This window comes from Botryllus schlosseri, chromosome 3, assembly GCF_051294905.1.
Source record: "Botryllus schlosseri isolate E-star chromosome 3, Bs_hap1, whole genome shotgun sequence".
NCBI lineage: Eukaryota > Metazoa > Chordata > Ascidiacea > Stolidobranchia > Styelidae > Botryllus > Botryllus schlosseri.
In genome coordinates this window covers 1,220,353-1,241,201 of record NC_137238.1, presented here as the reverse complement: position 1 = coordinate 1,241,201, position 20,849 = coordinate 1,220,353, and the positions used below count along the sequence as shown (strand labels likewise).

The following is a 20,849-nucleotide window of genomic DNA, read 5'->3' as shown; positions in this document are numbered from 1 at the left end:
TATCAACCTGCACTAAGGTTATGTGTTCAGATCATCATCACTTGTACTTGACAGTTTTTTTGTTTATTAGGGGCGAAATTAGGCCTACAATATTTCTTTTTAACTTAGAATCCAACACTTCTACGCATAATCGAGTACCGACGATAGTTACTATGCATTACGTTTGAAACGGAGCACAGATCCACGAAATCCCTCATGCGGTCGCTGATGAATCTTTCGTGGATTAGCTTGAAGTAGATCAGCTGAAACAAAAAGAACAAATTATGTCGATATATTGTCCACACAGAGTACAGAGCAAATACATGGAATAAATCTTGCCTAAAATAGATAGGAGAATCTTGGACAATGGACATACAGACCTTCTATACACAATTGAATGGTATATCGATATTGAAATAAACATGAATATTTTGGGCTGACAGTCCTCAGTAGTATTCGTCAGCAGCTAGTAGAGAATTGGAAAGAACATTGTACATTAACAACTGTGCATGCAATCATACATACAAAGTTATTCTCAATTCTCTACTAATTGCTGACGATTACCCATGGCGAGTGTCAGCCACAAATAGTCGGATTTGTTTGTATATGAACAATGTATTCAATTTTGCATCGACTTCACTTGAATACTTGCATATTCGAACACAAACCTGCAGTAATTCAACGACGATAAATACGGACATGCTGACACCAAAACGCAGCAGATCGCTGTATGCAGGAGTATAGATATCTGAGGATGGATTCAATTCCGTGCTGGCGTTGAGCAATGCAAAATTCTTGAAGTTGACGATCTTGAAGCGAGTGAGGATCAGCAATAAATACCAACTAACAGGTTAAGACAAAGTGGGACAGCAGGAAAATTTTCAGCCTCTACAAATTAGATTGGAATTTTAAATATAGCTACACAGCTTTCTTCAAATAGGATTAGACTTAGGCCCTGTAGATAGAAAGTTTTTTTCAAACTGGATTAGCTTGGACTTATAGCTACACAGTCTTTTGAAACATAGATTAGAATTTTAGCTACACATATTTTTTCAACTCAGATTAGAATCATAGTTACACAGCTTTTTCCAAATAGGCTTAGACTTATAGCTACACAGTTTATTCAAACTTAGATTAGAATTAGAACAATAGCTACACAGATTTTTCCAGAAAAGATTAGAATTACATTCATAGTTACATTCATAGTTACGTTTAGAATTATAGGTACACAGTTTTTCAAACTTACATTGTAATTAGAACGATAGCTCCAAAGATTTTTCCAAATTAAATTAGAATTAATTTATAGACTGTAGTAACGCTGACAACTATATAAAGTTCGATCTCTGCTGACTGCTGGGGCGTGAAGTTGCTATTGAAATTTCAATAAATTGCAGCTCCATTACGGTGGGGTTCTGAAAAAATCGGCTGCGGCCAAAATTTCTATTTCGTTTTGCCCTTCAATTTGAGACCACATCATTTTTAGAGTGCAGTGCCCCTTTAATAAATGAAAACTAACAAGATAGATATGTAGGATCTAATGTCTACGGCCGGTCAAAATCAAGTACCTGAGTGAAGCGATTCTGATTGTAGCATTCGTTTGTCACTCATCATGGCATCATAACAGTATGTGAGATTTGGAAAGTTCAAACATGTGCCTTGCATGCTACTATAAAGAATATGACTCTAGTGGTACATGACATTCATTATCATTTTGTATTTTTTTCAACATGTTCATTTCATTGGACTTTGTTACAATGCTGTGTGTTGATAATAGTTACGCCATGTTATTTACACGACCGTGCGTAGCTTTGGTATGCTGCAATATCACCAATCTAGGTTTACAGCCTTCCATAGTGAAAAACAGCATCGAAACTATCATTTGCGTAGATAAATCAACTGTTAGTGACAAGGAGCGCAACATTTCTGTATTGGAATAAAGGCTCGAATCATTACAACGAATGCTCGATTCAGAGTTGACTACCCGAATCGTTTTGTATGACCCCAGGTAGGGGAGAGGAGGCCAAGATGAGACATGGAATTTTTTCATTCGACAATTTTCTGATGGATATCATTCTATAGTCCTACCGTATTCACAAGACAAACAGATTTGAGGTTGCGCAGAAAAGTGCAAAAAACTCTATTGTCTGTGTCAGATATGTGAATTTATGTTTGTAAGAACATAACTATGATAGCATTTTATATTTTAAAACAACATTACTGGAGCTGGTAGAGTGCAATATTAGCAGTGTAACCATGCACTTACCTCTGAAAAGTAATTGACAGAATATTTTTTATTGAAGTTTATACAATAATTCAGGTGTGGGGGTAGGATGAGACAAACCCATGGGAGTAATTTGAGGCATCGGAGGGCTTTTCCATTTAAAAGCATCGCAATATTCAAAAAGTACTGTTCAAGGCACACATAATAGATTATTTATCCCGTAGTTGACAGTGTTGGGATCAAGTCACTACCTTCGAGTCACGAGTCATTTCGAGTCATTGCACATTTTGACTTGAGTCAAGTCAAGTCACTCGATTTTTGGAGGTGACTCGAGTCAAGTCGAGTCAAGTCAAGTCAAGTCACGAGTCAAGTCACAATTCAAGTCAAGTCGCCTTTTCGAGGTATGAGGCATGATTACGTCATTGCATTTTGCTAGCTGTCTGAAATACAGATTGAGTGGTCATTGATTTTGAGCCAATGAACGAATATAGAGTTAAATATACACGCAAGAAGGGGCTGTATCGCTCAAATACATATACGTAGAACTGCTAAACTATACGTAAGTAATTGCATATCCCTCCGTTTATATAATTACAAGCCAAATAGAGAATGGAGAAACGAATTGATAAGATGCAATACATTAACCATTTACAAATTGATATGATACAATTCGATGGTTGCGGACTATATAAACTATATTCGAATTCATTTTCAATGAAACAGAGGTTTGGTTAAGGTAAGAATAGAAAGATACATTTTGCTATTAAATTTCTATACTATACTAGTTTACGACAAAGTATAAGCGTCGATCACTTCGTTTGCGGTCAATTTATTTGTGAGAGAACAATGAAGGCTCAGTAAATTGGACGATCACTAAATGATTGGTCGCTCTCACGGGTTACACCAGCGTTTCGCGAACAATCCGAACATATGAAAGATACATTTATTTTTATCGACAACGATTACGTGTTGACTTGAAATTGACTCGTGAATTTTGCTTCGAGTCACGAGTCAATCCACATTTCTGATACGCCGAGTCAAGTCAAGTCAAGTCATTTTAGCAAAGTGACTCGAGTCAAGTCAAGTCATACGAAAAAGGTGACTCCAGTCATCCCAACACTGGTAGTTGACCAGATGTACATTACAAGACAAAATATTAACAGAACTCTTATTGTTGATGGATCCCATGGACAATTGGTTTTCGATGTCATTTAAATTCGTCTATGATGTAGGAATTCTTTTTAAAAGTGGATTATTTCATGATTATTACATTCTATTCATGATGTTGCTTGTTGATTCATCATTTGGGATATATTGGTGGTGTAATGAGCAAGAATTGCTTGGTGTCTCATGTTATCCTCACCTGGGGGTATGTTGAGACATTTGAGCAAGGATTTTTGTGGGCCAAGAAATCCATAAGTACGTTGTTTAATGTAACTCAAGCCATAGCCATAAATAGTACAGATGACAGGCTTTCCGTTGGTGCCAAAATTAATCCTCAGAAGGCATTACTCATTGAGTGATGTTGTAATATCAGAAAAGTGTCTCATCTAGGCCTCCTCTCCCCTATATCATGATTGGATGAACAATCTTGCACAGACAACCCACCTCCAGAAAAAATACCACAATAAACAGCTGGAGCGTCGTGTTGACTTTGCGAGATGTCTAAACATTTCAAAGAGTAAGTGTAAATGATCAAGCCAGCAAAAATACGCAGTAACACACCTGAATCTCGTTCCATTCGTTGGCTATAAAGTATGTTCTCCATATGCTGATCTTGTCGGCATCGCCGGCGGCTTGCTGAGATCGCGGTCTCTCCCAGTCAAGGAAAAAAATATCAACGAACGATTGCTTGAAGATCATGATGATCACGCTGATAGCCTGTAATGCAAGGGATGTTTTATGAATATGACACAACCATACTTATGCGAGCTAGCAATATCGTTAGTCGACAGACAACTAGCTACTGCTTACTAAGCAGATCTAGTTCTAGTTCTGGTTGCGCGTTTTCAAAAGCTACTAGTTCTAGTTGCACATTTTTCAAAGTGGATAGTTCTAGTTCTAGTTGTGCAATTATGGAAGTAGGTGGTTCTAGTTTAGGGTTGGACAACCTGCGGCCGCAGACGCGCGTAATTCAATTAGTATGTGTCGTAGGCCGTTGACGTGCAAATTGAGTACACGAATTGACCAGGGCTATAAATAACCAATTCAAAAGGCTCCGAGTCAGAAGTCAATCTCACTGTTATAGTTTTGACTTGAGTCAAGTCGAGTCATTTTCAATTCACCACCGAGTCGAAGTCAGCGAACAGATGGTCGAGTCTGTGTCATGGTATTATGACTCGAGTCCGATTCCAAGTCGTTGTGTTGACTGCTCAGTTGCCCATTTAAGTCTTTTTAAACCCACTTTCTATAACTCTGTTTTTCCAAGTACCAGTACCAATAGACGAAAACCCAATAGTGTGGTTACTTTACTATTCTTTGTAATAACAATGAAATGTCGGTCTTGGCCGTCTGAGTTTCAAGTCATATGACTTGGTTCGAGTCAATACACAGATATTCACTCGAGTCCAGTCATTTCGATATTTTGAGAAAATAACTTGAGTCAAGTCGAGTCCTCAGAAAATCGTGAGTCAAGTCGAGTTATGACTCGAGTCATTACAACCCTGGAATTGACTCCCGGATTTTTGAGAGATTTTAATTAATCTTGAAATTTTCTTCACGTTATGCACGATTCAATGCGTGGATTGAATCTGACCGCATCGGATAAAAAGAATCAATAATAATTGATAGTAATATGTGAAACTACTAATATAAATGACGAAATTCATCCGTGGATCTGAAAAAATGCGCTACAATGCGGCCGTAGGCTACAAAAGTAATCGTAATGCGGCCGTGAATAAAAAAGGTTGGCCAGCCATGTTCCAGTTGATAGCTTTTCAAAAATTGACTACCGGTAGCACTAGTTCTGGATGATAGTTTTGAAAAGCGAGCAGTTCAAGTTCTAGTTTAGTGGTTCTCAAACTGTGGGACGTGAAAACATCTGACTGGGACGCGAAGCTGCGGCAAACTGAACAAGTTTTTTCACCCATTTTATTATCATAAAGGGGGGTGTCTAAAAAGTTTCAGTACCACTGTTCTAGTTGCTGTTGTTGAAAAGCGACTAGTTCCAGATCTGTTTGCACACTAGTAGGCCATGGTTGCAGATTTGAAAAAGTGATTAGTTATAGATATAGTTGCTAGTTTTGAAAAGTGAGTAGTTCTAGTCTTGGTTGAACATTTAAAAAGTGTGCTTATTTCTAGTTCCATTGAATAGTAGCCTATATTCATTATTCATATCGAAATGAACCCGAATATTTTCGGCTGACACTCGTCAGGGGTAACTGTCAGCAACAAGTAAAGAATTGGAAAGAACATTGTATAACAACAATCGTATATATATAGAACGTTCTTTCCAATTCCCTACTAGTTGCTGACGCTTACCTCTGACGGGTGTCAGCCGAAAATATTCGGGTTCATTTTAATATCAATATACTATTCAATTGTATATCGAAATTCTGTACCTCCAAGAAGCCCATTTCTAGTTCTAGTTGTGAATTTTGTACAGTGAGTAGTTCTAGTTTTAGTTCTAGTTGCACAATTTAAAAAGCGATTAGCTTTAGTGTAGTAGTTGCGTGTTTTGAAATATGACCAGTTCTAGTTTTAATTCTAGTTGTGAGCTTTCGAAAGTGACAGTTTTCGAAAGGCGAGTAGTTCTAGTCGTGCATTTTGAAAATCCAGTAGTTTGTGCAACTCAGACTGACTGATCCATTCTGTGTGTGGCAGCAGAAATAAGGGAATACCTTAAAAACAAATCCGCAGCAAATGAAGACAAAGAAGAGATAGGTCTCGTAGCTGTTGTTAGCCGGTACGTAAGTCGTCGCGATCATTTGACCCTGCAAAACAAGTTTTGTCATTGATACTCGAGTCGCAAGCACAAGGCACGTTTGAAATAAGAAGATAGCGAACGACTGCATTGAATTAGATAATGCAAGTTCCCATGCATACTTACCTTGAAGTAGAAGAGCAAGACGAATGTATATCCGAACATGACCACAAAGAACATGTTTGCGGCATTGGATATTGTGTATATCACGAAATGTACGATGGTCTGAAAAAATGGATGCATTCAACCAACCGCTGAAGCAATACGGATGAATCTACTCGGCACAAGAATTTGAAGAGACACATCGAAGTTTGGGACTTCAATATACAATTGAATAATAGAATCATATTGAAATAAACCAGAATATTTTCGGCTGACACTCGTACTAGTCGAGAACTTAATTATTTTAGCAAAGGTACCAAGGTTGCCTTTTATTATGACTAAGGCGATTTTTTTTGACATGTAAAAAAAAGTCAAAATCAGGTCAAAATTGTACCGTTAGGTCCAAAAATGTTCAAATTTTACAGATTGTAGCCTACTCTATAGGCCTACAGTTGTAGACGGCCCCTTGTCTGCTCATTGTGAATCATAAACATTCAAATGAAACAAGTAGGTTGACATGGTGCTATGCTCAATATCCCAACTGAAGCACGACTGCGTGGGCATCGCATGGTTCTTATATCAAGAAGTGCACGATGAAAAATTGTGATGCAGACACAATTGTCAGAATGAAGCAACATGGTTTGTCACCAGCAGCGTACGCACAACTTCAGTGTTGTCAGCCAGCAACTGCTGCTGTCGAACGTTCTTTCCCATTCCTGGCAAGCTACTTGGTAAGGACAGACACTATCTACCCGAAAATGCAGGAAAGTATTTTTCGTTGCAATACATTTTTTAAAAATTATTTCTACCATAATGCGTAACGTAACTACTGGAATTCTTCATAGGGCCTGATTTCGTTAATATAAAGTTTATTCATATAAAAATTTGTCAGTTTTTGAGGCAAAAAAGTGTTTTTTCAGGCCAAACTACTTCGTAAGGACATGCAGTTCCAACCAGAAATGAGTTTAAGTAGTACAATTCTAACATTATGCGGGAAAACGCCTAATTTGCGTACGTTAGGTCAAATTTGGTCAAAATTAGGATTTTGAAGGTCAAAAAGTGTCAAAATTTTTATTTCTTAGGTCAAAATCTTCCTTTTCTCAAGTAAAAAAAATTGCCCTAATTATAACTCGCATGAAATTATTTACAGCCATACAAATGCAATACGGTACATACAATTAAATGCGAATTCTGGTAACGTCATATTTTGTGATACGACTGTTGATATACAATGTTCTTTCCAATTCTCTACTAGTTGCTAACGATTACCCCTGACGAGTGTCAGCCGTAAATATTCGGGTTCATTTCAATATGGTATACTATTCGATTGTGATCTCAAGTTCAGTATCTCCAATTTACAATCAAGTGTTTGGTAACAGACAACGGCCAAAAATATAAAACGACTTACATTGAATTCGATGAAGGGCAGCCCCTGCCTTCTACGCCATCCGCTAGCTTCCACGGCAGCATAAAGGACAGCCAGCACGCCCAGGATAGACATACTAATCTGAAATACGCACATAATTTTAAAACGACACCGGACATTCAAATTTTGGTTTCAAGTCACACCTTCAGCCCTTCTCTTTGGTCGAACGTACTGGCGATGTAGTGAACGTTGAAGATGGCCTGAACGTGGAAACAAATTGTAAGCGGTCATTTACAAACTACCAATATCTAGTTAGGTTTCAAGTTGCGAGCTTTGAAAAGTGATAGTTTCGGTGCTAGTTGCGAGTATTGAAAATATTGAAAAGTCAGTCGTAATTCTAGCTGTACATTTGAAAAAGTGAGTTTTACTTCCAGTTGCAAATTTTGAGAAGCCAGTAGTTTTAGTCCAAGTTCTAGTTGCAAATTTTCAAAAGTGAGCAGCAGGGTTGTAACCAAGTCACAAGGCTCCGAGTCACCCGTCAATCTCACTTTTATAGTTTTGACTCAAGTCAAGTCGAGTCATTTTCAATTCCCTACCGAGTCAAGTCCGAGTCCAAGTCATCGAGCAGAGGGTCGAGTCTGAGTCATGGTGTTATGAGTCATTGTGTTGACTGCACAGTTTCCAGTTAAAGTCTTGTTAAACCCACTTTTTATAACTCTGTTTATGATATCAAATGATTCTCATTTATAATCTACTACTTTTCCTCACTTTTAGCATTTTCTGATCGCATTCTCAAGTACCAGTACCAATAGACGAAATCCCAATAGTGTGGTTACTTTACTATACTTTGAAATTACAATGAAATGTATGCCTTGGTCGTCTGAGTCTCGCGTCATATGACTTGGTTCGAGTCATGCGCAATGACTCGATTCCAAGTCGAGTCAATACACAAATTGACTCGAGTCGAGTCATTTCCGTATTTTGAGATGATGACTCGAGTCAAGTCAACTCATCAGAAATGCACCATACCAAACACAAAGTGGAAAGCTATGTTACTGGAAATGACATGTCGGTGAAGTCGCGATCGACCGACAACATAATCACAAAGCGCAATGAAACAGGTATGGTCGGCGATATAACAAATTATCTTTCATATAATGGATGACTGGTATAGTATCATGTGTGGTCGCATTAAAGGTACATTTTATTAACTTTTGGCATCACTCATACTGTTGCGACATCCTGACGAGTAATGATTCAGAATCAAATCAATCACACACCCGATTGTGGCCTAGTAAGTAGTTATTAGTAAAATGGTTAAAATATCAAAAAATGGAACGCGTATCCACAAGTTATCCAATACGAATCTCCAATACCTCAACCGTGGTCCCAGCGTCTGTGGAAGCAGTCTGGTAAGTGACATGCAGCAAAGGCGGGTAGATACTGCCCGTTGAAGTGGCTGGTTTCAATTCGATACTAGATAGAAGAGTACGATTTCGAGAGTCAATACGTTGTGTGTCGTACCTGGCAGTAAACTCACTCCAATTGGAGGTAATAAGCGTATTGTATTTGCGATGCGCTGTTCAGACTGAGGGTGTCAACGAGAAAGAATCTCGACACCAATTGCCACTCGGAAGTATCGCTCTCTGAAACGAAACCGCATCATATCATGCAGAAGGCTGCTGACATTGCTCTTGTCGAAATTTATAGAAACTGAGCGTTCTGCAGTACTCATTAATGAATAAATTCATGATATATTCTAGGAATTGACTACAGACTTGTGCATACTATCAATCCAGGGGTTCTCAAAGGGTGGGCCACAGAGCATTTTGAGGTGGGCCACAGAGCTATTTAGAAAATTTCAGAATTAATGTAAGTTTAGTTATATTTCTTACGTTATTCGCTTAAAAATATAGATACGTAATCGAATTATACGTACGCTACATAAAGCTTTTCATCCGACTCTGATTAGGCGTAGTGGCACGTATAAAGTCAGCATGTACAAATCGAAAACGTTAGGGAGAAACGGTGGCTTTTTCTACTGGCTATGACAAACTACGGCTAACAGTAACTAAAATAATTTCAAGCGTATAATAACTGGAAGATGATGCTGAAGTAACCAAGTATTCCGGCACGGTCATTTGTCGTATGCCGTTGAAAAGGGTGTGCAATGGACTCGCATTGAAGTGCAATTGATGTACAGATTTACTGTACTTCGGCAGGCCGTATTATTGCAAGCTAAAATGAGTCATAATAGCAAATTATTTGCAACTTCTGCCGGATGTATACTGCACCAACACAACGAATCTTAATGGATTGAGAATTTATCGGAGTGCAAAAATCTTTGAAGTCGGTTTAAAATGTCCGACCTGGAAATCATTGTATACATAATGGAAGAGTCACAGGAATTGATTGTATCATTGGATTGAATATTCTGACATCGCAACTTCACTTGTTTTGGCACAAGACATACAAAGTACATCACGCATATTGAAAAATCATTCTCCGATTCTCTGTGGTACCATATTCACCAATGAATTGTTCGATGCTGGCCCATAATGATTATAGTATTCCCCACAATAGTAGGCCTATCACTTAAGTCCCAATCACACAGTGCGGGGAAGTGATCATTGTGTTTCGCGACGTGAATGGAGCAGCGGACGAAAATAATCTACTTAGGAGTTTTAGCTTATGATATACTAGGGCTGTAACTGCAGCACCCTCACCCCCAATTGGGGGAGCTCGAAGGAGCCCAAGATTATTTCGTTGGTCGTTTGTTGGAGGATGTTTACTCTAGTTGCAATTTATTTCGCGCTTGGCGCGATTTCATATCCCGGGAGAGCGAGTTCTAAATATCATCAGTTAGAGAAAAATGCGCCTATTTTAGAGAAATAGGCATATCGGCGTTGTCCATGACGACGCATTAAACAGGTGGGCCACAGCACATTTTTGAACCGGAAAATGGGCCATGGCCAGGAAAGGGCTGAGAACCCTTGATCTAGTCAATTGGCTGCAAACTAACTGATCATTTGGTATATAATGGTGTAATGGTAAATGGTATAATAAATTTACGAGACACGAAATTGGAGGGTTAGGATATTGCTCACAAATACTCATCAATGCTGATATTAACTGTAAAAGGTCATTGATATTGGTCAACACATATTTTCGGTTAGAGATGGCCTCAATAATACGAGTACTCGAATCTGAATTGAGTATTCGAGTGAGAGATGTTTTTTCTATTACTGAAGATATACGCTTTTTGCCATTAAGAGTAACAAGAATTATAATTTCGATACTATTTTCCACTGTGGAAGGCTGTAGATCTCCATTGGTTGTGCGGCAGCGTACGAAACATGTAGTAGCCTCCAAAGCTAGGCACTAGGGCTGTTCAAAAATAAACTTTCAATTCAGATTTCACTGGCTACTTGATAAAATTGTTAGGTTGTTGAAAACAACGCTACACACCAACTTTGGCTCCATTCCTACCACTAGAAGCGAAGTTGTTGCAGTTGAAAGTTTTGAATTCCGTGATTTTGTAGTAAATAATTTAAGAGTTAGTCATCGTAAATACTATTTTATTCCCATTCAAATTTTTCTACTGCAATAACTTCGCTTATACTTGTTGGAATTGAGCCAAATTTGGTGTGCATCATCTATACTGACAACCTAACAATTTTAAGGGGTGGACAGAAAAATTTTGAAATATTCTTTTTTTGTTTTTTAATGATAAATTCAAAACTTTCTACAGCAAAAAAATCGTTTCTACTGGTTGGGATTGAGTCAAAGTTGGTGCGAAGTGTTGTTCTCACCAAACTAACAATTATATCAAGTTGCCAGTGAAATCTGAAAAAGTTTTTTTGAACAGCCCTACTAGGCACGTTACTGCAAATGCTATATTTGTCAAGTGGTGATCAGCCCACAGCATCCTCACCAGGATTGTAATGACTCGAGTCACGACTTTCCGATGACTCGACCAGACTCGAGTCATTTTCTCAAAATACGGAAATGACTCGAGGCTCGGACGGCCAAGACCGACATTTCATTGTATTTTCGAGTAATAGTGAAGTAATCACACTATTGGAATTTCGTCTATTGGTACTGGTACTTGAAAACGCGACCAGAAAGTGCTAAATGTGAGGAAAATTAGCAAAGTATAAAAGCGAACCACCTGATATCACCAAATAGAGTTATAAAAGTGGGTTTAACGTGACATTAACTGGAAACTGAGCAGTCAATACAATGTCTTGGACTCGAACCTCTGCTTGATGACTTGGACTCGGGATCAAACTCGGTGGTGAATTGAAAATGACTCGATTTGAGTCGAGTCAACACTATAAAAGTGAGATGGACTGTGACTTGGTTACAACCCTGATCGTCACAAAGAGTAATGAAATACACATGGTCGAAAAATACCAAATTATCTGTAATGTGATGTAGAGCGGGCATTATATTCCTTGTACAATTAAATAGTATATTCATATTGAAATGAACCCGAATATTTTCGGCTGACACTCGTCAGGGGTAATCGTCAGCAACTAGTAGAGAATTGGAAAGAACATTGTATATCAACAATCGTATCACAAAATATGACTCATGCAATGGAACGTTCGTAAAAAAAATGGCTTACTGACATTTTGGAACCGGTTCGGGAATTGTACGGCACGGAATGTGTTCGCGATTCGTTCACGTTCGCTGGTGAAATACGAAACCTGGATTTGCCGAATCCAGACGTGTTTCTGAGCTCATTTGATATCTCTAGTCTTTTTACGAACGTTCCGCTGCATGAGACTATTGATATTTGTGCCAACGCGCTGTACGGTGGTAAGTTACCGCCACCATCAATCCCGCGTAACGTCTTTGTGGAACTTTTACAAGCGGCAACCTGCTCGGTGGAATTTAGCTTTAACGAGGTCATGTTTCGCCAAATAGACGGCTTAGCCATGGGTAGTCCCCTGGGACCTATTTTGGCCAACATTTTCGTAGGGTATTACGAGGGCGAGCTTCTGTCCCAGCGTGAGTCCGCCAAACCACTATTGTACCGCCGATACGTAGATGATACATTTGTCATTTTCAGGAATGAATCGGAGTGTGACCAATTTCTCATTCGCTTAAACTCGCTTCACCCGGCCTTGCAATTCACAATAGAAAAAGAACGCAATAACTCATTATCATTTCTGGACGTATTAGTTGAAAAGCGCAATACCAACAAATTTGAAACGTCTGTTTTCAGAAAACCGACTTTCACAGGCCAATACCTTCGCTGGAATTCATTTAGTCCTCGGCGCAGAAAAATTAACCTCATAGGCACACTCGTGCATAGAGCGCTGATGATATGTTCGGGTAACAAATTGAGTTTAGAACTTGACTACATCCGAAAAATCTTACTTGATAACGGTTACCCTGAACACGTCATCAGCCGCGGCATGGAGAGGAAATTAACGCAATTCAACGCAGAAAAACGAACAGAGCCCACCGCACGAATAATAAAAGATGTTTATATCCATCTACCTTGGATTGGCCCCATTTCCACCCGCTTTGAAAAACAATTGATTTCTGCTGTCGGTAAATGTTACGATACAGTCAAAACCAATGTGATTTTTACAACAACACAACTGCTCCCTTCAACACGCAAAGACGTGCTTCCTGCACTTCAACAAAGTAATGTAGTGTACGAATATAGGTGCCACTGTGATTGTGGCTACGTGGGAAGAACGTCAAGACGTCTGCAGGACCGCATAAACCAACATGTCCCCAGATTTATCAGAACATGTGCGTCACGCGATGTGAAAAGCTCACCCTTAACTCATCCACTCAAGATTGATGCTGATCGATCAAAAGCCATTAATTCTGCCATCGGCAAACATCTGTTGGATAATCCGATTTGTGCGAATAATTATCGAGACGACCGATTTCGAATTGTAGGTCGAGGCCGTTCACAATTCCATTTGTGTGCCTTGGAATCAACTTTTATCAAAATACACCAACCAAAACTCTGTCAACAAAAGGAGTTCGTGTATCACCTAAAAATAGTACATTGAACGCTCTCTCATTCGAAATTTCATGCTGGTGACGTCATATTTTGTGATACGATTGTTGATATACAATGTTCTTTCCAATTCTCTACTAGTTGCTGACGATTACCCCTGACGAGTGTCAGCCGAAAATATTCGGGTTCATTTCAATATGAATATACTATTTAATTGTATATTGAAGTTCTGTACCTCCAAGAAGCTCTTCATATATTCCTTGTGGTCGCTTGAAAGCTACATATTTAAATTTTTTTACCGTTACAAAGCCATAGTAGTAGTTTTGTCAAAAAACACGCTCATGTAGAAGTAGTCTACATACAGAAGCACTAAAGTATTGACAATCAGCAAAATCTACTTGATTACTTGAAAACATAGAAGCACCAGTTATTGACCAGCACTGCTAATGTAGTAACTCACCTTGATTGACAGTGCCCGTGTCACCCTCGTAGTTTGACACAAGGACAGGCACAGGATGTAGAAGCGTTGATCCCGCTGTAGAAATGTATCTCAGGTACATCGAGTAATAAGTGTCGGCTACATCGCTCACCAATAAATCGCTAACGGAGAGTGTACACTGGAATGAACCAATAAAATGGGTATTTAGAGCAGAAGTGTAGAAATGACTGGATTTCCACACGTGCAACTAGAATTAGAACCAGAACCAACGAAATTCAAAAATCGGCAATGGAATAGATTTGATTCTGAAGCAACTCATTAACGTTTTATGTCATGTCATGCCATCGGCAGACATCTGTTAGATAATCCGATCTGTGCGAAAAATTATCAAGACGACCAATTTCGAATCGTTGGGCGGGGCCGTTCACAATTCCATTTGTGTGCCTTGGAGTTGACTTTTATCAAAACACACCAACCAAAACTCTGTCAACAGAAGGAGTTCGTCTACCCACTGAAAATAGTACATTGAACGCTCTCTCTTTCATGCTGGTGACGTCATGTTTTGTGATACGATTGTTGATATACAATGTTCTTTCCAATTCTCTCCTAGTTGCTGACGATTACCCCTGATGAGTGTCAGCCGAAAATATTCGGTTTCATTTCAATATGATTATACTGTTAAATTGTACATTGAAGTTCTGTACCTCAAAGAAGCTCTTATATGTTATCGGAATCGTGTCACCTTTCGACATAACCATCAGTACAAGTTTGAATTGGGAGGGTTTCGACCACTAAAACCCACCCCTGACTACACCAGTGATAGTTTGTTTTGGGGTATTCATGATGTTTGTCGACTACTATGGTCATTTACACCAGGCCGGACTTCTTCTTATTTTCCGTAGCTGCCGACTTATAGCACTGCCCACCTCTAGGCTTTTGTAAGACACCGCTGACGCGGATGAGATAGCGAGGAGGAGCCTAGGTAAGCCTCCAACACTTGGATATCGGCATTCGGAAGTCAACCTCGGTCGGACTCGAACCCGCATCCATTGGTGTTGCCGCTGTGGATTATACCACTGCGCTATCTCGACACTCTACACCACTGATAGTAGTGATGACTCTGAGCTAGCAATGACTGCAAGAACCAGGGTTGTAACCGAGTTACAAGGCTCCAAGTCACAAGTCTTTATTGTTTTTATAGTTTTGACTTGAGTCAAGTCGAGTCATTTTCAATTCACCACCGAGTCAAGTGCGAGTCAGCGAGCAGAGGGTCGAGTCCGAGTCATGGTATTATGACTCGAGTCCAAGTCATCGTGTTGAATGCTCTGTTTCCAGTTAAAGTCTTGTTAAACCCACTTTTTATAACTCTGTTTGGTGATATCGAATGATTTGCATTCATAATATACTAATTTTCCTCACTTTTAGGAGTTTCTGGTCGCATTTTTAAGCACCAGTACCAATAGACGAACTCCCAACAGTGTGGTTACTTTACTATTCTTCAAAATTACAGTGAAATGTTGGTCTTGGCCGTCCGAGCCTCGAGTCATATGACTTGGTTCAAGTCGTACGCAGCGACTCGAGTCCAAGTCGAGTCAATACACAGATCGACTCGAAATAAGGAAATGACTTGACAACGACACATGTTTTCAAGTTGTTTAAATTTGTGTCAAGAGACATTGGGGTTGTCTATTGTGGTTTTACAGTCCATTTCTAACACTACAACTGGTGGATGGGCTCAGCTGAGTTGGAATTACCTGTCAAAGCACGAATTCCCAAAATACAAATGTTATGAATAAAATATTATCTAGAGATAAAAAACAACTCACGCTAGAGGCGAATTCCGTCCCAAATTCATAAGCTGCGTTTGATACCGTCGATTTGTCTTGACATAACTGAAACAAGCCACAAATTTGAGCATCATATCGCAAAATAACGATCATGATTCCGTTTTCAAGTTCGGATATTGTGTAACATCGTCACAGACCAGATCAATACAAATTAGGAGACAACACCACAAGGTGTGTCGTTTACAGAAAAAATCACAGTAATGCGACTATTTTGTGCCTAATTTCAACAGGAAGAAAATTTTCAGCAGTTGGCAATGTTGCCTCGCACTACTTCATGTCCCAAACCTGGATCAATGAAACCGTGATATCTAGGGTGATTTTTTTGACATGTCATCAAAGTCAAAATTAGGTCAAAATTGTAGCGCTAGGTCAATAATTGTCAACGTTTTTTACAAAGTGAAAATTTTTTTGCAACCTGCATTTCATTTGTATCGTAGATTAGGCACTGTCGGTGAAATTATCATTTGAAATTTTACAGCTTGTATCCTACTTTATAGACCTACCGTTGTGGACGGCCCATCGTCTGCTAAATTCAAATGAAATAAATAGGTTGACATGGTGTTATGCTCAACGTGCCGCAGTGTCCTAACTGAAGCAAGACTGCGTGTGCATTGCATGGTTATTATATTAAGAAGCGCACGATGAAAAATTGTGATGTAGACACAATTGCCAGAATGAAGCAACAAGGTTTGTCACCAGGTTTGTCAGTGTTGTCAGTCAATAACTGCTGCTGTTGAACGTTCTTTCTCCATTCTTGGCAAGCTACCTAGTAAGGACAGACACTTTCTACCTGATAACGTAGGAAAGTAACCTCCGTTGCACTACAACAAATTTTTAATATTCCACCATAATACGTGATGTGACTACTGGAATTCTTCATACGGCCAGATTTCGTCAAAATAAAGTTTTTCATGAAAATTTTTTGTCAGTTTTAGAGTCAAAGAAATTTTTTCAGGACAAACTACTTTGTAAGGACATACAGTTCCAACCAGAAATGAAGATAAGTAGTTCAATTCTAACATTATGTAGGAAACACCTAATTTGCATACGTTAGGTCAAATTTGGTCATAGCTAATTTTTTAAGGTCAAAAAATGTAAAAATTTTAATTTTTAGTTCAAAATCTCTCTTTTTTTTAGGTAAAAAAATCGCACTAATGATAACTATATTGGGCTAAGAACGTAATTATATCAATTTAGGAAAGCATATAACCCTTCCATCTTCACCTGTATGAGACCGTTCTGCACACTCGCCATACCCAGGAATGTTCCGTTAGCTCTGTATTGAGCCACCACCAAGTCCAGCACAGTGTCCTGAAAATACAACACATCTCATCATATCAACCATGGTGCTTACGTCAGAAACACATTTCTAACATGAACAAGATAACGGTAACATTTAGTAGCACTGATCTATGAGCTTTTCTGCTCTGACCTTAGTCTGAACTCAGGGTTGTAACCAAGTCATAAAGCTCCGAGTCACAAGTCAATCTCACTTTTATAGTTTTGACTCGAGTCAAGTCGAGTCATTTTCAATTCACCACCGAGTCAAGTTCGAGTCCAAGTCACCGAGCAGGCGTTCGAGTCCGAGTCATGGTATTAGGACTCAGGTCTGAGTCCAAGCCAATGTGTTGACAGCTCCGATCCAATTGAAGTCTTGTTAAACCCACTTTTATAACTCTGCTTAGTGATCTCGAATGGTTCGCATTTATATCATACTAATTTTCCTCACTTTTAATAGTTTCTGGTCGTATTTTCAAGTATCGGTACCAGTAGACGAAATCCCAATAGGGTGGTTTGTTTACTTGTTCTTCGAAATTATAATGAAATGACAGTCTTGGCGTCTGAGTCTAGAGTTGTATGACTTGGTTCGAGTCATTCGCAATGACTCGAGTCCACGTCAAGTCAATACACAGATTGATTCGAGTCAAGACAAGTCATTTTGGTATTTTTAGAAAATGACTCGAGGCAAGTCGAGTCATCAGAAAATCGTGACTCGAGTCTGACTCGTGTCGAGTCATGACTCGAGTCATTACAACGCTGCTGAACTCTGAATATCAACAATCCTGTCAGTCGAAAATACTCGGGTTTATTTGAATATGAATACTTACGGGACTGAAATTGTACACTTCAGTGATGGTGTCATCCAACAAAATGTCGTCGTTCAGCGCAATTTCATAGTAGAGCCAAGGCAGCCTACCTTCACGCCTATAAATGCACGAACATATCATATCAATAGAATTGCAGGCAGTGTTCACAGCTCACGGGCTGTGGATTGCGTCAGAAAACGTGGTGAGGAAAACACTGATAATAATGAGGGCCCACATGCAATGACTAAGGTACATGAAACCAAACTGAGTGTTGGGGCTCTTTAAAAATGACCTTTTTTTCTCAAATCGGGCTGGCTACTTGATAAAATTGTTAGGTTACCTAATTTAATCCTGCAAACAAAATTTGGTTCAATTCCAACCGGTAGCCGCATTGCTACAGGAGAAGAAAGTTTCTATTTATTATATAAAAATAAATAGCCAAAAATTTGAAAATTTTCTGTTCACCCCATGAAAGTGTTGGGTTGTGTGGAAGTTGAGTTATGACCGTCGAAAAATTTGGATTCTGAATAAAATAGTATTTAGGGTGACCAATTCTTTAATTACTTATTATAGTTGTGCTCGCCGTAAATACTATTTTATTCAAATCAAAATTTTTCGACGGCAATAACTCCGCTTCCACTGGTTGGAATTGAACCAAATTTGGTGAACATCGTTTCTATACACAACCTAACACTTTCATGGGGTGAACAGAAAATTTTCAAATTATTTTGCTATTTTTTTTTATATAATAAATAGAAACTTTCTTCTCCTGTAGCAATGCGGCTACCGGTTGGAACCGAACCAAATTTGGTGCGTAGGATTAAATTAGGTATCCATACAATTTTATCAAATAGCCAGAACGATTCGAGAAAAAAAGTCATTTTTGAAGAGCCCTACCGAGTGGGCCTATTCATTCTAATGATTCGAGTACTGAAATGAGTCAGTATCAACTAGAATTATAGTTTTGATGTTATTATCCACTGTGAAACCCTTGTGACCTCGATGGGCCATATCGCAGCATAGAAAAATGTCGTGGAAAACTGCGCGTTTTAGTGGAAATGCCATTTCCGTGAAGTCCTCATCGACCCAAAGCAGCTGTCACGAAGCAAAATGAAATAGGTATGGTAAAAATACAAAATTATCTTTCATTGTGACGCATGACTGGCATTATGTTCATTGTGTTGACATAAAATGTAGATATATGAACTTTCTGCATTATTCTTAGGTCGTCATAATGACTGCTGATACCCTAATGATTATTCTGCTATTATACGAACTCAAATCCATTCAGATTAGTCCGCGGGCACAAATTACAAATAACTCATTTGCCTCAGATTAATGCATGCATATTAATGCATATCAGTTGATACGTCATAGACATATCATGAGCAGCTGGAAATCAATGCTTATCGTTTTTGATGCTCCAGTAAAGCCGAAACTTCATGATTAAGGCTGGGAACGACGGTTTGAGTACTCGACTGTGAGTCAAGAATTGATTATCATGATTCGAGTCAAGTAGTGGGAGATTATTATTGCGAGTAGCCTACCTAGCTTAGACTATATGCTTCTTGCTACTAAGAATTTATTGATCATCGAAAATGACAGTTTCGATACTATTTTACACTGTGCAATCGCAAAAGATATCCCACCATTCCACTGCATCAGCAAAATCCAATTCATCATCGTTGGCTGCCTGGTATTGGATACAAGACGAAGCATCCAAAGAATACTGCTCCATGACGCACATATTGGCCAGGCTAGCACACGCCGTTTGGTTCTTTATTCCGGCTTTCTGACACAAATAGGTAAACTGATACGGTGTCCTCTTTAAACAAGGCATCAAACACTCACGTCAGCCATACAAGCTCCATAAGCTGCAACCAAATTTTCATTGACGTAGGCGTTTGTCTGTAACAAATTTGAAATAGCTTTGTCAGAGAGATTAGTAGGGCGATCTTTTTAGACATGTCAAGAACAGTCAAAGTCAGGTCAAAATTGTAGCGTTAGGTCAAATTTTTTTACCTAGTTGAAACTTTATTGCAACCTGCATTTCGTTGGTATCGTAGATTTTGCAATGTCTGTGAAATTATCATTCGACATTTTACAGCTTGTAGCCTACTTTATAGGCCTACTGTTGTAAACGGCCCATTGCTCATTGTAAATCGTAAACATTGAAATGGATCAAATAGGTTGACATGGCGTCATGCTCAATGTACCGCAATATCCCAACTGCAGCACGACTGCGTGGGCATTGCATGATTCTTATATTAAGAAGCGCATAATGAAAAATTGTGATGTAGACAACATTGTCAGAATGAAGCAACACGGTTTGTCATCAGCAGTCTATGCACAACTTGAGTGTTTCCAGCCAACAACTGTTGCTGTTGAACGTTCTTCTCCATTCTTGGCAAGCTACTTAGTCGGGACAGACACTTTCTACCCGAGAATGTAGGAAAGTATCTTTTGTTGTACTGCAACAGATTTTAATTATTTCTACCATAATACGTGATGCAACTATACTGAAATTCTTCATAGCGCCAGATTTTGTTGAAATGAAATTTTTTCATGAAAAATTTGTCAGTTTTTAAGTCAAAAAAGTTCTTTCAGGCCGAACTACTTCGTAAGGACAGACAGTTCCAGCCAGAAATGAAGATAAGTAGTAGGTCTACAATTCTAACATTATGTAGGAAAACACTTAATTTGCATATCTTAGGTCAAAATTAAGATTTTTACAGTAAAAAAATGTCAAAATTTTGACAGGTCAAATCTTCCGTTTTTTAGGTCAAAAAAATCACCCTAGTGATGAGTAATTTCCAACTTTATGACAATAATATGCCGAGCGATCTGACACTGCTTGCCCATTAGGGCTTTTCAAAAATGACTTTTTTTTCAAATCA

The 20,849-nt window shown here is 38.8% G+C and overlaps 1 protein-coding gene across 1 annotated transcript in view; it reads right to left on the bottom strand.

Moving 5' to 3' along the window:
* Window positions 1-20,849, bottom strand: part of LOC145435508 (meckelin-like) — a 36,454-nt gene that overhangs the window by 5,786 nt on the left and 9,819 nt on the right. The window contains exons 6-21 of the mRNA XM_080312787.1: window positions 19,804-19,860; window positions 19,602-19,744; window positions 17,974-18,070; window positions 17,090-17,176; window positions 15,845-15,910; window positions 14,040-14,196; window positions 9,131-9,236; window positions 8,967-9,066; window positions 7,794-7,850; window positions 7,633-7,731; window positions 6,249-6,347; window positions 6,040-6,132; window positions 3,926-4,081; window positions 3,809-3,865; window positions 648-788; window positions 162-242 (exon numbers count right to left, since the gene is read on the bottom strand). Of these exons, the coding sequence (XP_080168913.1) occupies window positions 162-242; window positions 648-788; window positions 3,809-3,865; window positions 3,926-4,081; window positions 6,040-6,132; window positions 6,249-6,347; window positions 7,633-7,731; window positions 7,794-7,850; window positions 8,967-9,066; window positions 9,131-9,236; window positions 14,040-14,196; window positions 15,845-15,910; window positions 17,090-17,176; window positions 17,974-18,070; window positions 19,602-19,744; window positions 19,804-19,860 (1,596 nt within the window). The remainder of the gene's footprint in view (window positions 1-161; window positions 243-647; window positions 789-3,808; window positions 3,866-3,925; window positions 4,082-6,039; window positions 6,133-6,248; window positions 6,348-7,632; window positions 7,732-7,793; window positions 7,851-8,966; window positions 9,067-9,130; window positions 9,237-14,039; window positions 14,197-15,844; window positions 15,911-17,089; window positions 17,177-17,973; window positions 18,071-19,601; window positions 19,745-19,803; window positions 19,861-20,849) is intronic.